Source organism: Prionailurus bengalensis, chromosome D3 (genome assembly GCF_016509475.1).
Source record: "Prionailurus bengalensis isolate Pbe53 chromosome D3, Fcat_Pben_1.1_paternal_pri, whole genome shotgun sequence".
In the NCBI taxonomy this organism is placed as follows: Eukaryota; Metazoa; Chordata; class Mammalia; order Carnivora; family Felidae; genus Prionailurus; species Prionailurus bengalensis.
In genome coordinates this window covers 27,109,077-27,125,495 of record NC_057356.1, presented here as the reverse complement: position 1 = coordinate 27,125,495, position 16,419 = coordinate 27,109,077, and the positions used below count along the sequence as shown (strand labels likewise).

The window sequence follows — 16,419 nt, the reverse complement described above, 5'->3', positions numbered from 1 at the left end:
GCAAGGGAGGGACAGAGAGAGAGGGAAACACAGAATCTGAAATAGGCTCCAGGGTCCAAGCTGTCAACAGAGCCTGAAACTGGGCTCAAACCGAAGGACCTTGAGATCGTAACCTGAGCTGAAGTTGGCTGCTTACCTGACGAAGCCACCCAGCTGCCCCTGCTCCTGGTGAATGATTTTGTAATGTATTGTTGGATTCAGTTTGCTTATTTTCTTGAAGAATTTTGCATGTTCATCAGAGATGCTGGCCTGTGATTCTCTTTGTGGTGTCTTTATCTGGTTTGGGTATCAGGGTAAAGCTGGCATAGAATGAATTTGGAAATTTCCCTTGCTTTTATGTTTTTCTGGAACAATTTGAAAAGGACAGGTTAAACTTTTCCTTTTCTTTTCTTTTCTTTTCTTTTCTTTCTTTCTTTCTTTCTTTCTTTCTTTGGTATTAGCTCTTCTTTACATGTTAAAATTTACATCTGAAGTCATCTGCTCCTAGACTTGTGTGTGTTGAGAGTGTTTTGATTCCTGATTCAGTTTCCTTGCTGGTTATTGATTTTTTTTTCAAATTTTCTATTTCTTCTTGTTTTAGTTTGGTAAGTTATACGTTTCTAGGAATTTTTTCATTTCTTCTAAGTTGTCCAATTTGTTGGCATACAGTGTTTCATAATATTCTCTCATAAATGTTTGTATCTCTGTGGTGTTGGTTCTTATTTCTACTCTCACATTTGTGGTTTTATTTATTTCGGTCTTTTCTGTTTTCTTGTTGATGACTCTGGCTAACGCCTTATCAATTTTATTAATTTTTACAAAGAACCAGCTCGAGGTTTCATTGATCTGTTCTAGTTTTATCTGTTTTTTGTTTGTCTATCATTCATTTCTGCCTTAATCTCTTTTTTTAATTTTATGTTGAGAGAGACCACACAGGAGTGGGGGATGGGCAGAGAGAGAGAGAGAGAGAGGGAGAGAGAGACTCCCAGACAGGTTCCATGCTGCCAGCACAGAGCCTAACACGGGGCTCGATCTCACTACTGTGAGATCATGACCTGAGCCCAAATCGAGTCAGACACTTAACCAGTGAAGCCACCCAAGGGCCCCCTGCTCTGATCATTATTACTTGCTTTCTTCTGCTGGCTTCAGGCTTCATTTGTTGTTCTTTTTCTAGCTCCTTTAGGGGTAAAGTTAGGTTGTTTGAAACTTTTCTTGCTTCTTGAAGTAGGCTTATATTGCTTTGTACTTCCCTCTTAGGACTACTTTTGCAGCATCTCAAAGGTTTCAGACCATTGTTTTCTCATTTCCATTTGTATACATGTATTTTTTAAAATTTCTTCTTGTATTTCCTGCTTAACCCATTCCAGTGTAGCAGCACGTTATTTAACCTGCATGTATTGTTTTTTAATAACTAAGGCCTGTTTTTTGTTTCTGATCCATTCTTGAGAATATTCCATGTACACTTGAAAACAACGTGTATTCTGTTTTAGGATGGAACGTTCTGAAAAAATCTCTTAAGTCCAATCTGGTCCGCTCTGCCATTCAAAGCCATTGTTTCTTTTTTTTCTTTTTTTTAATATATGAAATTTATTGTCACATTGGTTTCCATACAACACCCAGTGCCCATCCCAACAGGTGCCCTCCTCAATACCCATCACCCACCCTCCGCTCCCTCCCACCCCCCATCAGCCCTCAGTTTGTTCTCAGTTTTTAAGAGTGTCTTATGCTTTGGCTCTCTCCCACTCTAACCTCTTTTTTTTCCTTCCCCTCCCCCATGGGTTCCTGTTAAGTTTCTCAGGATCCACATACGAGTGAACACATATTGTAACTGTCTTTCTCTGTATGGCTCAAAGCCACTGTTTCTTTGGTGATTTTCTGTTAAGATGTATTTTTTGGTGATTTTTTAAATTAAGATCTATTGATGTAAATGGGGTGTTAAATTGCCCTATTACTGTGTTATTATCAATTAGTTCTTTTATGTTGGTTATTGTTTTATGTACTTGAGTGCTCTCATGGTGGGTGCATAAATATTTGCAATCGTTAGATCTTCCTATTCCATTGTACCCTTTATTATGTTATAGTAGCATTCTTTGGCTCTTGCTACAGTCTTTGTTTTTGGTTAAGTTTATTTATTTTGAGAGAGACAGAGTAGGGGAGGGACATAGAAAGGGGGTGAGAAAATTTCAAGCAGCCTCCATGCTGTCAGCCTGGAGCCCAACATGGGGCTCAAAGCCACCAGCCATAAGATCATGACCTGAGCCAAGACCTAGTCGGTTGCTCAAATGACTGAGGCACCCAGGTGCCCCACAGTGTTTGTTTTAAGGACTCTTTTTGTCTAACAAAAGTATCGCTACATTTTCTTTTAACGTGATACATTTTTTCTCCATCCCCTCGTTTTCATTTTTTTTTTAATAGAATTTATTGTCAACTTGGCTAACATACAGCGTGTACAGTGTGCTCTTCGTTTTGGGGGTAGATTCCTGTGGTTCATCACTTATAGACAACACCCAGGGCTCATCCCAACAAGTGCCCTCCTCAATGCCCACCACCCACTTTCCTTTCTCAGCCACCGCCCCCCCCATCAACCCTCTATTTGTTCTCTGCATTCAAGAGTCTCCTATGGTTTGCCCGTCTCCTTCTCTGTTTGTAACTATTTTTCCCCTTCCCTTCCCCCACGGTCTTCTGTTAAGTTTCTCAAATTCCACATATGAGCGACAACATATGATATCTGTCTTTCTGTGACTTATTTCATGTAGCATATTATCTTCCAGTTCCATCCACATTGCAACAGATAGCACGATTTCACTCTTTCTCCTTGCCAGGTAGTATTCCAGTGTATATGTAAACCACACCTCTTTATCCATGCATCAGTTGATGGGCTTTTAGGCTCTTTCCACAATTTGGCTATTGTTGAAAGCACTGCTATAGACATTGGAGTACATGTGCCGCTATGAATCAGCACTCCTGTATCCTTTGCATAAATCCCCAGTAGTGCTATTGAGGGGCCATAGGGTAGTTCTATTTTCAATTGTTTTGAGGAACCTCCACACTGTTTCCCAGAGCGGCTGCACCAGGTTGCATTACCACCAACAGTGCGAGCATCCGCTCACTTTTAATCTGCAGGTGTCTTTATGTCTAAAATGAGGTTTTTATAGGCAGCATACAGACGGGTCGTGTTTTTTGATCCATCCTGTCACCCTAGGTCTTTTGGTTGGAGTGTTTATTCCATTTATATACAAAGTAATTATTGACAGGTATGTATTTATTGTCATTTTACTACGTGTTTTGCGGTTGTTTCTGGAGATTTTCTCAAATCCTTTATTGTTTTTCTCGCCTTGATGTCTTTCTAATTTGCTTTAATGATATATTTGGATTTCTTTCTCTTTAGTCTTTACATGTTTATTAGTGGGTTTTGGTATATGATAAGCATTAATTTGTATATCACCTGCTATGCGTGTAGCAGTCTATATTAAGTTGATGGTCAATGAAGTTAGAACTCATTTTTTTTTCTCCTCCCCATGGTTTAGATAAGCTATTTTATTGTATATCCTGTTTTGGGGCATTCCTTGACTGATTTTTTTACAGAAATATACATTTTTATTGCTTTTACATTTTCTGCCTTTATACTGTCACTTCTGATCTCTCCTTTCCACTCAGAGTCCCCGATAATATTTCTTACAGGCTGATTTAGTGGTCACAAACTCCTTCCATTATTGTTTGTCTGAGAAATTCTTTATCTCTCCTTCTATTATGAATGATAGCCTTACTGGATAGAGTATTTTTGGCTGCAGATTTTTCTCATCCAGCACTTTGAATATATCATGCCTTTTCCTTATGCCTTGCAAAGTTTCTGTTGAAAAATCTCCTGCTAGCCTTGTGGGTTTCTCCTTGGAAGTTAATGACGTGTTTTGCTGCTTTTAAGATTTGTAGCAGTGGGGCGCCTGCGTGGCTCAGTCGGTTAAGCATGACTTGATCTTAGCTCTAGTCGTGACTTCGCAGTTCGTGGGTTCAAGCCTCCAGTGGGCTCTGCACTGACAGCACAGAGTGCTTGGGATCCTCTCTCTCTCTCTCTCTCTCTCTCTGCCCCTCCCCTGCTTGTGTCTGCATTCTGTCACAGAAAAATCAAAAGCAAAAACAAAACAAAACAAAAGAACAAAACACTAAAAAAAAAGTTGTTAGCAGTATATTTTGCAAATTTAATTACAACATGTCTTGGGTGTTGATTTTGATGGAAGTTCTCTGTGTCTCCTGGATCTCGATGTCTGTTTTCTTCTCCACATTAGGGAATTTTTCAGTTATTGTGTCTTCAAATCAATTATCTGTCCCCTTCTCTCTGTCTTCTTCTGGGACTCCTATCATATGAATGTTTTTACATTTGACGGAGTCACCGAGTTCCTTAAGTCTATTCTTGCATTGGATAATTCTTCTTTGTCTTCTTCAGCTTCATTGTTTTTCATTACTTTGTCTTCTAGGTCATTAATTTGTTCCTCTGCTTCTTCCAGCTTGCTGTTCATTTTACTGCACTCTTCATCTCTGATCCTTGAACTCTTTTATGTCTGTGGTAAGGGTCTCACTGGTGTCTTCCATTCTTTTCTCAAGTCCACTGAGTATCCTTATGATCATGGTTTTAAATTCTCCATTAGGCGTGTTATTTACATCTGTCCCATTTCGGTCTCTGGCCATGGCCTTATCCTGTTCTTTCATTTGGGATAAATGCCTCTGTGTTTTCACTTTGTCTAGGTATCTGCCAGCTTCTGTGTGTTAGAGAAGCCAGGTAACTATGTCACCTGCTCCCAAAGTAATGGACGTAGGAAAAAGACGTCATGGAATGCCTAGGGTCTAGCACTTCAGGGAGTGTCACCAGTGTGTGCTGCATGTGTCCTGCTGTTGTGTTCTGGCTATGCTATCCTTCAGGCCAGTCGTCTGCAGAGGCTCTCCTTGCCTGGTCTGGTGTGTGTTTGGTCCCTGGCCTGAATGTGGCGAGTTTTAACTAGGAAACTCTCTGGTTGGGAGATGTGGTGTGGGCAGGCGTTTGTCCTGGTCTTCTGGGGGAGGGGTCTGCTGTGCTGGAACTCAAGCAAGAGTGATTGAGAAGGGTAGTTCCACCAGAGTGCAAGGCGGTGGTGCTTGGTATAAGCAAGTTAGGTAGCCAGTGTTACCAATGCACTGCTTCCTGCAGGTGGCTTTATGTTTGTGGTGAGGGGCAGGAGAAGGAGATGGTGGCAGCCAGTGGCTTTGTTCCTACACACAGGTCTCTCTGAACTTTGCCTCTGAGGGACCTGCTCTGAGACGAGCAAATAATCTCCCCACTGTGTGCCCCAGGCACTCTTCAGATCACTGTAGCCATGCTGTATGCTCCCACGTTGTTTGCCTGCCCTCTGTCCAAGAGCAGTGCAGTACCTCAGGGCTGCAACCCAGCTAAACCGGATGCCCTTTAAAACTCCAGACTTTAAGCACTACTGGTTGCAAGAACTCACGCAATGCAGCCCCTCTTGTTTTCCAGGCCAGTGGGTATGGGGAAATGTTCTCTTTGTGCGTTCCCCTGTGCGTTCCTCTCTCTCACCCTTATCCACAACCTCGACTCCCTCCCCTCTGCAGCAGCCAGGATCTGTTTCTCTTCTAGACGACATTTCTGCATCAAGGACCTTCTTTGATGTGGCCTCTTCTCTCCCTTTTGTTGTGGAGTTTGTTCTGTCCGTCTTCAGGTCGATTTCTGGGGTATTCAGGGTGAGCTGATTGTTATCTAGTTGTATTCGTGGGATGAGGCAAGCCTAGAGTCCTCCTACTCCTCTGCCATCTTCCTGTGTCTAAGATAGTTTCCTAAGATTCCCTTCAATTACAACAATTCTTACAAGTAGGCAGGAATGCCTCTTTAGAATCTCCCCTCAAGTTAAGGTAGAAGCACAGAGACATATGATTTGAAGCACAAAAGTTGAAAAACCAGAAAGAGTCAATCTGATAACCAAAATTGGGCCTTTGATCTGATTTCAAGTAAAGGAAATACGCAGCTTTGAGTATTTTTTAATCCATTGAATACTCAATCTTCATTCTCCTTCCCTCAGTGAGGAAATAAAGAGAATGTTATGAAATCATTGTTCATCTTCTCAGTAGCACAACAAATGTACTGTCCTTTAGCACGACTTCAATTAACTGCACATTCTCCTTTACCTTACTCCAACCTTGTTTGTGGGGGGAGGTAAGACCATTTCGTCTTTGTGTTGTCCCACAATGCTTCTCCATATCGTACAAGTTGGCTTCAAAAATTTTTTGTCATTCAAATTACCAATCTACTACTTGTCTCTGATAAATCTACCTAATACTACCTCACTTTGTACAGCTGTATTATTTGAATGATGTAATGTTTATTCCATTCATTAGACGCTGAGCTATAACGCATAGCTATGCATATCTTTCTATTTAAGTGAAAGAAAGCGATACAGGCTACTGTGTTTTCCAAGAATGTAGGATCTGTGCCAAGAACAAGATTAACACCAGTGTTACACACAAGAACCAGGTCAGAAGAGGATCTCATTGTGAATTGCAAGATGATGGATTAGCAAGATTGCTTAACAGGAAAGAGAATACCCCAGAGTTAATCTTTTCCTTCCTAGATGGTGAAAAGTATGGGTGAGTCTATGCGTTATAATGAGAGAATAAAATATAATGAAGTAAACGGTAGACTGAGTCAAGACATCCTATGGCCAAGATTTGATGGCAGTGAAAGTGGGCAGCACTGACTGAGAGACTAAAAGTTTGCACAGGCGGGGAACATGGGTGGCTCAGTCAGTTGAGCCTCAACCTCTCAGGTCATGATCCCAGGGCCATGGGATCAAGACCCCTGTCAGCCTCCACACGAAGTGTGAAGCCTGCTAAAAATTCTCTCTCTTCTCTCTCTCTCCCTCTCTCCCCCCCCCCCACACACCCACATCCTGCTTGTGTATACTCTAAAAATAAATAAATAAATAAAATAAAAATATAAATAAATAAATAAATAAATAAATAAAGTCTGAACACACTAAAGAAAGACCATTTTATCTTTTTGAGCCTGACTTCACATCGAGTCATGGGGTCAGCAAGGCATAGGCTGGTGAAAGGTCCTTCAGGAAGCAAAAATCTCTATAGGAGCAAAGTTAAGTTCTACTACATTGACTATTTATTATTACATAAGTGACTGGTAATTTGCAAGATAACTAGGAAAGAGTTTTCATAAAATTTGATACGGTACTGGCATAAGGACAGACATATAGATCAATGTATTAACATTGAGAATCTAAAAATAAACTCTCACATTATAGTGAACTGATTTTCCACAAGGGTGCCAGACAATTAAATGGAATGAGAATAGTCTTTGTAACAAACGGTACTGGGACAAATGGATAGCCACATGCAAAGTAATAAAATCAGACCTCTACCCCATAGCATATATACAAAATTCACTTAAAATCTAAGAGCTAAATGATAAACCTCTTAGACAAAAGCTGACGTGTATATGTTTGTGACTGGATTTGGCAATGATTTCTTAGACACGACACCAATAGACAAAAGCACATTAAGTTTACTTCATCAAAATTAAAAACTTCTATGCTTCAAATATCACCATCAAGAACGTGAAAAGGCAAGTGACTAAATAGGAGAAAATACCTGAAAATCCCATGTCTGCTAAGGGATTTGTATGTAGGCTATTTAAGTAACTCTTCCAATAATGAAAAGACAATCCAATATAAAAACGGGCAAAAGAATGGATTAGTTCTTTAAAGACGACATAGAAATGGATAATAATCACGTTCAAAGGGACATGTTCGGGGTGCCTGGGTGGCTCAGTCAGTTAAGCTTCTGACTTGGGCTCAGGTCATGATCTCACTGTTCGTGGGTTCGAGCCCCACATCGGGCTCTGTGCTGACAGCTCGGAGCCTGGAGCCTGTTTCCCATTCTGTGTCTCCCTCTCTCTCTGCCCCTCCCCCGTTCATGCTCTGTCTCTCTCTGTCCCAAAAATAAATAAAAACGTTGAAAAAAAAAAGAAAGAAAAAGAAAAAAAATAATTTTAACTACTGAAAATCTAGTAGAACACCATCACCCTTTTCTGTAACTAAACGTTTTTGTTTTGTTTTGTTTTTTTTGACTTGACTTGAGAGAGAGACAGAGAGAGAGCATGCAGAAGTGGGGAAGAGAGGCAGAGGGAGAGACAGAGAAAATGGTAAGCAGGCTGCAAGCTCAGGGTGAAGCCTGATGTGGGGCTCGGTCTCATGACCGGTCTCATGATGTGGGGTTTGGGATCATGACCTGAGTGGAAATTAAGAGTCAGGACGCTCAAACAACTAAGCCGCCCAAGTGCCCCTGTAACTAAAATCTTTTTGGAGCCAGCCACACTCTCCTCTACATGCTGATTGATGGCTACTTTGAGGTCATAACAGGAGAGTTGAGCTGCTACAACAGAGACTATGGCCGACAAAACGAAATGTTTCTATACTCTGACAGAATAGCTTACCAACCTTAATCTCCTACAAAACATAACATTGTTAATGTTTTTAAATTATATATGATCAGATAAACGTACAAATGTATCTATTGGTCAAATGGAGGAAATATAGGAATTTACCTTATGGTAAACATTTCTATTTTCATATTCCAAGCACCACATCAACTATGATTTTACATATTCACATAGGCGAATGACGTTGCTATTCTCATGATTATAAAACTGAACATGCTGTTTTCAGTGACAACAAGATATTTCATGGAAGAATTTGAGAAGCAATATCCTAGTAGGGGCCAGAATGCCTGGGTCTGAATTCCCAGTTCTGCTCGTTATGAGCTGTATGACCTTGAGCACACTACCTAAAACTTCCACGTCTCAGTCTCTGCATCTGTAAAATGAAGGTAATAACAGCACCTACTGGGACACCTGAGTGGCTCAGTCGGTTCAGTGTCTGGCTCTTGATGTCGGCTCAGGACAGGATCTCAGGGTCATGTAACTGAGCCCCACATCGAGCTCTGCATGGACAGCGAGGAGCTTGCTTGGGATTCTCTCTCTCTCTCTCTCTCTCTCTCTCTCTCTCTCCCCTTTGCTCTCTCTCCCTACATGCCCTTCCCCACAATCTCTCTCTCTCTCTCTCTCTCTCAAAATAAAGGTCCTTAAAAAAGTGATCTCAAAATAAATAATAATAGTATCTACCCCACTGGGATGTTGGGAAGATTAAATTAGGAAATAAGAGATGAACAACTTAGAAGGGTACGTGGCACATAGCTCTAAGCGTCTGCATTTAGCATGATTACTGTTGCTGTATTTTGCATTCCAATACAATGTGATAGTTTAGGCAGGTGGCCTGCCAATACAAGTGTTCCCCTATACAAATTATACTGAAGTTATTCTTCATTCCACCACAAGTGGCAGCAAATGGGGAGCATGAGGCCCAGAATCTCTCCTCAGTACTTCACACAACTTTCGCCAATGCCACTAGCCAACAGTACTTTTTCCATTTATAATCCTTTTAACTTACTTCCTCTCTATACCACTCAGTGGACAATGCTCACAGACCAAGGTACAAAGAGCACCTCCTTGACTGAGTAGTAGATCCTTTACATGACCATCAGAGGCAAGGGAAAGCCACTGACATGGAAATAATCGAGTCTTGCTAAACTAAAGTTCCTCAATCATTTCACGTCCATACTGTTTACGTTAGGCTGCTTTAACATGTACTCTGATGAAGAGATTAAGGCTTTGTGGTAAAAGCATATCAGAAAAGCTGTCCCCAGATCTTTGCAGTTGGTAAAGTGTTATAAATCTGTAAATCCCAGTTCTGGCTGTGTAAGGAAGAAAGACAAATTTAGAGAGCTTTTTCATAGTGAGAGGGAAAAAAAAAAACCCAAACATTTGATTGAACATTTCTCCTCTATTTGATTAAGTGCTTTCATTAATAGTTTTATTTATATAAGTGTGTGTGTGTGTGTGTGTGTGTGTATAGATATACACACATTTTTTTAACATTTATTTTTTGATAGAGAGCAGGAGTCTGAGTGACGGAGAACGTGAGGGACAAAACGGATCCAACACAGGCTCTGCTGACAGCAGAGAATCTGATGCAGGGCTCAGTCTCAAGAACGTGGAGATCATGACCTGAGCCAAAGGCAGACTCTGATAAGACTGGAGACAGCCAGGCACCCCTCAATTTTGTATTTCATTTCTTAGCATACATTTAGAATCAAAGCTTTGTTATACCAATGTTTCCAAGAAGAATTTATTGATACGGCATAAAGCACTTAATTTTATCGGAAAAACTGTGAAGTTAAAATATTTTCAATTCATACAAGGATAAGTACCACACGTATCAAATATTATTATCCCTTAAATTTATACTTAGGAAGGCGAAATTACCTGTCATTAGAAAAATAAAAACAACGTCAAATAAAGAACTATATTGTTCTGCGCAGGCTAGATGACAAGTGTCAAGAGAGTTAAGGCTAATGGGAGTTACAACAGTCAGAGAAAGTTCATAGGAAAGGAGACTGTGAGACAAGTCTGAATAACATAGGTTCAGGCAAGAGGAACAGAAACTAAAAAGACAGCATGAGTAACGGCGGAGAGATGGTAAAATCAACCCAATTAACTCGGAGGATAAAATCTGATGGCAGAGACATTAAAAACAGGTGTCCACACAAGAACTACATGAATGTTCATAAGCAGCAGTATTAACAGGCAAAAAGTGGACACAACCCAAAGGTCCATCAACTGATGAATGAACAAGGGCCTTAGCCCACGATGGAGTACTGTTGGACAATAAGAAGAAATGAAGCACTGATATAAGCTGTAACCAACACAGATGAACCCGGAAAACATTAAGTGAAGCTAGCTAGTCCCAAGGGACCACACGTTGTGTGACTCCATTTATATGAAATATTCGCAAGAGGCAACTCCAGTGAGAGACCAAGTAGTAGATTGGTGGTTGCCTGAGGCTGGGGGCAACGGGTAAGGGTTTCCTTTCAGGGTCAGGAAAGCATTCTACTTGATGGCAGTGATGGTTGCACGAGCGTACACAGAGACAGTGAACTGTGCGTGTCAAATGGGTGACTTTTATGGGATGTGTATTGTACCTCAAAAAGGCTTTAAAAAAACCCCAATGGCAGGACACAGATAATGTTCTCAATTCTCGCTTTTGGGCGTACATACTATACATGATCTGAATATTTCAGATCATGTGTTTTGACAACATGTCTAAAAGGCAAAGAAAATGAAGGAAATGCCCAAGTTCAAGTGGGTTGTTAAGTGATCTTTCTGTACAAGTCATCCTGAAATCAATACAGATTCTTCCCGAAAGTGAAGATGAGAACTAAGACAATTATCTGAAACATTCCATTAAACGTTATCTTCTGATTTTATCCAGCTTGCCTCATCATGGTAATAGAGATATCATTAAAAAACATTGTTTAGCAGGGGACAAAAGTCTCTTGGGGCACCTGGGTGGCTACGTCAGTTAAGCGTCCAATTCTTGCTTTCAGCTCAGGTCATGATCTCACGGTTCATGAGACTGAGCCCACGTTGGCTCTACACTGACAGCATGGAGGCTGCTTGCGATTCTCCCTCTCTCCTCTCTCTGCCCCGCCCCTGTTAACATGCACGCACACACTCTCTCTTGCTCTTTCTCTCTCAAAATAAATAAATCAACTGTAAAATAAGTTTTACATTAAGAAAGAAAAAAGTTTCTCAATTTCTGTGAGGAAGGAGACAAAAGCCTCAACTTTCCTAACTATTACAAGAAAAAAACCGTATAACGCAAATAGTAGAATGAAAGTCAGAGTTTACGAAATAAATGTATTGTAAAGATACTAAAATCATAATCAATTAATTATAATGAAAATACAAAAGAAAGCGGCCCATGGAAGTTCGTATCCTGAAACACCTTATATTATTTAACCAGCTATAAGTTAACTGTTGACAGGTTACATTTAGTACATACTTGACTTCTGATTCGACCTAATTTCTTCTTGAGATCCCGTGTCTCATCTTCCAGACGAAGATGTGATATAACCTCCGGGGAAGCGTGTGACATAGACTGTTTCTTCAGAGTATCAGCCAGTTTTTGTTGAAGTTCTCTCACCACTACCTAATAAGACATTTCTGTTACTGATTTTCTAAATCATCTTATTATTTAATTATGTTAATAATAGACAACTCTAACATGCGTACTTTGAGAAATATCACCACATACATCAATTCACCTTCTTTTCCTTTTTTTTTTTAATTTTTTTTTATCGTTTATTTATTCTTGAGACAGAGAGAGACAGTGCATGAACAGGGGAGGGGCAGAGAGAGAGAGGGAGACACCGAATCTGAAACAGGCTCCAGGCTCTGAGCCGTCAGCACAGAGCCCGACGCGGGGCTCGAAATCACGGACCGTGAAATCATGGCCTGAGCCGAAGTCGGACGCCTAGCGACCAAGCCACCCAGGCGCCCCAATTCACCTTCTTTTAGCAACACATACACATTCCTGTTCACTGAATTCAGTTAAAGAACAAAAGGTGTTATCTCCCTGCCTAGTCAGGATGATCTCACTTAGATAATGAATTCAGCCTCACTATCCATTCTCCACTGGTGAATTTGCAAAGCTTCATAACCTACAGAAGTCTCAAAAAGAAATGGGGACATAGTGGGCACAGCAGTCGTAAATTCTATATTATGAAAGGTTTTCTCTCTTTTTTTTATTGCAGGCTTAAGTTACCGTCAGAATTCCTCACATATCCAATCCTCTCCTCTTATCCTTCTAACAGACTCCTATCTCGGAGTAAAGTCAAGTCATTCCAATGGCCCCTGCTTCCACCCCCCTCCCCTGACCTCAGCTCCTACAGCTCTCTCCCCTACTCACTCCATTCCTGCTAAACAGGAATCCTGCAACCCCTCCTTGGTCTGAAAATGGAGATCCAATGCCAACTTAATAAATCACAGAGAGATACAATTCTCTTTGTACTGGACAAACTTATGCCCACATGACAGTAACCGTGCTTCGAAATGAGCAAATTATTTGTAAAAATATTTAAATAAGTTATAAACAGCAGTGGGAAGATTACTCAAACATGGCTTTCCTGACACCACAGTTGTCCCAAATTATGATGTAGTGTAAAGTAGATACCTTTAAAGAATTAAGAGGCTGTAGGAACACATGATTTGAGACTGAAAATTGAAATTTATGTGAATAAAAATAAAATCATACCAACTTAAAATGCATAAAAAGCTACCAAAGGAAAAGTACTACCAGAAAGAGCACCTATACTTCATTTCATCTGGGAAATCTGAAGTGACTGTCCAGTTAACTCAATTAATTGGATCTAAGTTTCAAAATACTCATTTTACCTTTGAGCATTTTCATTTACCAGCTCACCACAGTAATAAAATGCGGTGGCAAAGATGACAATTATTATTGTAGGGGGGGCCTGGGTGGCTTTCTCGGTTAAGCAAGCAACTCTTGATTTCGGCTCAGGTCATGAATCTCACAGCTCCTGACTTTGAGAGTCCTGTGTCGGGCTCCACGCTGGCAGTGCAGAGCCTCCTTGGCATCCTCTCTCTCTCCGCCCCTCCCCAGCTCATGTTCTCTCTCCGACTCTCTCTCAAAATAAACTTAAAAAAAATATTATTATAGCAGTATAAGACTATCATCTAGTAACAGTTTATAACTTAACCTCTTAAAGTTTCATAGGTGACATAGTATCTGTACTCAAATCAAAACACCTCTCAGGTCTAATTTTTATTTGCTGCATACGAGTTATGCTTTTGGTTGATTTATAGTCTTTTTTTTTTTTTAATATTCAACTAGATTCACAAGTCAGCCATAATCAAATATTACCTGAGTTTTCTTTCTGGAAATCTGAAACATTGTTATCTTTCTGGATACTTACTTCTAATTTTCCTTTCTCATTTTTATACTTATACATTCTTTCTTTTAAATGTTTACATTCATCGATTAACTCCTTATTTCTTTCTCCCAGCATAAGACCTTGTTCTTCACGTTTAGCTTTAAGGTATTTTTGGATATTCTGAAACTGGTCTTGCATATTAATCACTAGCTTTTCTTCACTGTCAGCTTGGTTGTGAGCAGCATCTAGTTGCTGTCTAAGCAACATATTTTCACTTTGTAGTTGAGATAACCTTTCCTCGAAGGATTCCTGCTTTGCAATGTATTTATTCACGTTACTTTGTTCCTTCTGATACATGTGTTCAATTTCCATCTTCTGGCATTGTGTTTGGCTTAGGTCCCTTTGTACACATTCTAAAACGAAAGTCTTTTCTCTGAGAGCATCTTTTGTGTGATGGAGCTCAATTTCCAGGGCGTTGAATTTACTTTCATCTTGAGAAAGTTGCCGAGAAAGAACTTCATTGTTATCTTGTAGTTTAGACACATCAAAATTCATCTGGTCCTGTAAGTGACCATCTTCATCTCTTGCTCTCTGGAAAGCAAGTTCTAGGTCTTTTCTTGATGTCTGACTCTCATCATGATTGTGTACAGCAGTAGCCAGTCTAGCACGGTATGATTCAACTTCTGCTTCCAGGCTCTCTTTATTTTGTTTTTCATTCTCCAGTTTAGACTTTAGCCTCGTAATCTCAGCAGTCAGAACATTAAGCTGTCCAGTATATCGGAATATTGTTTTTGATAATGTTTCCTCATTCTGCTTTATGGTCTTTTGAAGATTGTCATTCTTTTCCTTTACACTTTCAATGTCTTCACAATATTTCGTTTCCTTTCTCTGGTTCTGATTTTTGATGGTGTCTCTTTCCAGTCTTAGCATGGCGATTTCATCCTGCAACATGTGGTTTTTATGCAACAGATCTTGTATTTCCTCACGACTATCAGAAAGCTAAGTAAAACAAAGGACATTTTCAGATCGCATTCAATAAAATGACATTATCATGCTTTTCTTTGAAATTAAAGCATAACCTATGTTTAAACAATGAAAAGGTTACAGGAGGTGCCAGGGTGGCTCAGTTGGTTAAGTGTCTGACTCTTGATTTTGGCTCAGGGAATGATCTCACATTCTGTGGGTTCAAGCCCCCATCAGGCTCTGTGCTGACAGTCAGGAGCCTGCTCAGGATTCTCGCGCTCCCTCTCCCTGCCCCTCCTCTGCTTGTGTTCTCTCTCTCTCTAATGAATAAAGGAACATAGAAAGAAGGAAGAAAGAAAGAAAGAAAGAAAGAAAGAAAGAAAGAAAGAAAGATTACACTAAGTGAATATCCAACTGGAAAAAAATGAAGCTGGCACCAAATCTCAAATTTTATACAAGCATAAGTTCCCAAAAGTTCAGAACTTTAACTGAAGATAATGAAGGCATGAAAGTAAAAAAGAATTCGTGAGAAGTTTTCAGAATCTCAGAATTGGAAAGGCCTTTCTCTGATTTACAACAAACCAGAAGGCCTGAAATAAAAGAGTAATAACTCTGACTACACTTAAAAATTGAGTTTACAGTAGATATCAAAAACACAGCTACCCCACAGTAAAATCGTTAGCTCTGCATCTACTTGGACAGATTAAATTTCCTAAAATGCTTTTCTTTCTGAGGATATTTCATAGATATCTACTTTGCTAACATGTCTATAGTCAGTTATAAGAATAGATCTATTGATAACTGAGAAATCTAGGCAATGTATTATAATATAAACACTTCTCCATATATCAAAGAACTCATTTGGTTATCACAATTCTAGAATGGAGACATTAAAACGGTGAGCTGCAGGACTCTCCCCAGGTCTTCTCACTCCACGACTAGTGCTCTTGCACCAACCACTGCTACTTCTCTAGTGTAAATACACAAATATGAAAGAAGTCTTGGATTTCAAACTGCTGATAGGAAATAAGGTGAAATGTATACATCTCTTAGAAAATCATGAAATTACTGCTGCCATACCTTGTATTTCCTCTTCATGTTGAAAATAGTATTAAATATAAAAGAGGGGAAAGACACTCCACCATTTTATTAGGAATAAAATACCTATCAATAAATTGTCATTAAGTGTATACCGTAGCATACCGTTGTTTTCAAAAGTTCCTTGTAATGAAAGAGGACGCTACTTGAAGCAAACTGTTACTTTTCTCAAAAGTAGGAGACTTGATACCGAAAATATGATCTGGGAACTGGCTATACTCGTCCTCCTGTCCATTAGCAGAAGTGTTCAACTGATCTATTAATATATCAAGGCAGTGAAGTAACTGTTCAAAACCAAAACACATGTTGCTAGTAGCAATAGTTTTGAGATTAGAGAAAGCTCATCGATTCCTACAGAAAGTAATACAAGCCTCTCCTTTGGATGAGGACATTATGAATGTCACTAGTTGTTGCAGACAAATGCATTTAATCAAGAATATTATTTTATCCGATGAAACAAAAATGCCACCGTCCCCCATGCCCCTCCCCCAAAATATATGTGCTGTTAAAACCCTCTATAGTTTCCGTGATGTACAG

The 16,419-nt window shown here is 39.9% G+C and overlaps 1 protein-coding gene across 2 annotated transcripts in view; it reads right to left on the bottom strand.

Moving 5' to 3' along the window:
- Window positions 1-16,419, bottom strand: part of LOC122471004 (ankyrin repeat domain-containing protein 26-like) — a 52,326-nt gene that overhangs the window by 16,200 nt on the left and 19,707 nt on the right. For both annotated transcript variants that reach the window (XM_043559326.1, XM_043559327.1), the window contains exons 6-7: window positions 13,864-14,820; window positions 11,931-12,077 (exon numbers count right to left, since the gene is read on the bottom strand). In XM_043559326.1, coding sequence (XP_043415261.1) covers window positions 11,931-12,077; window positions 13,864-14,820 — 1,104 coding nt within the window. The remainder of the gene's footprint in view (window positions 1-11,930; window positions 12,078-13,863; window positions 14,821-16,419) is intronic.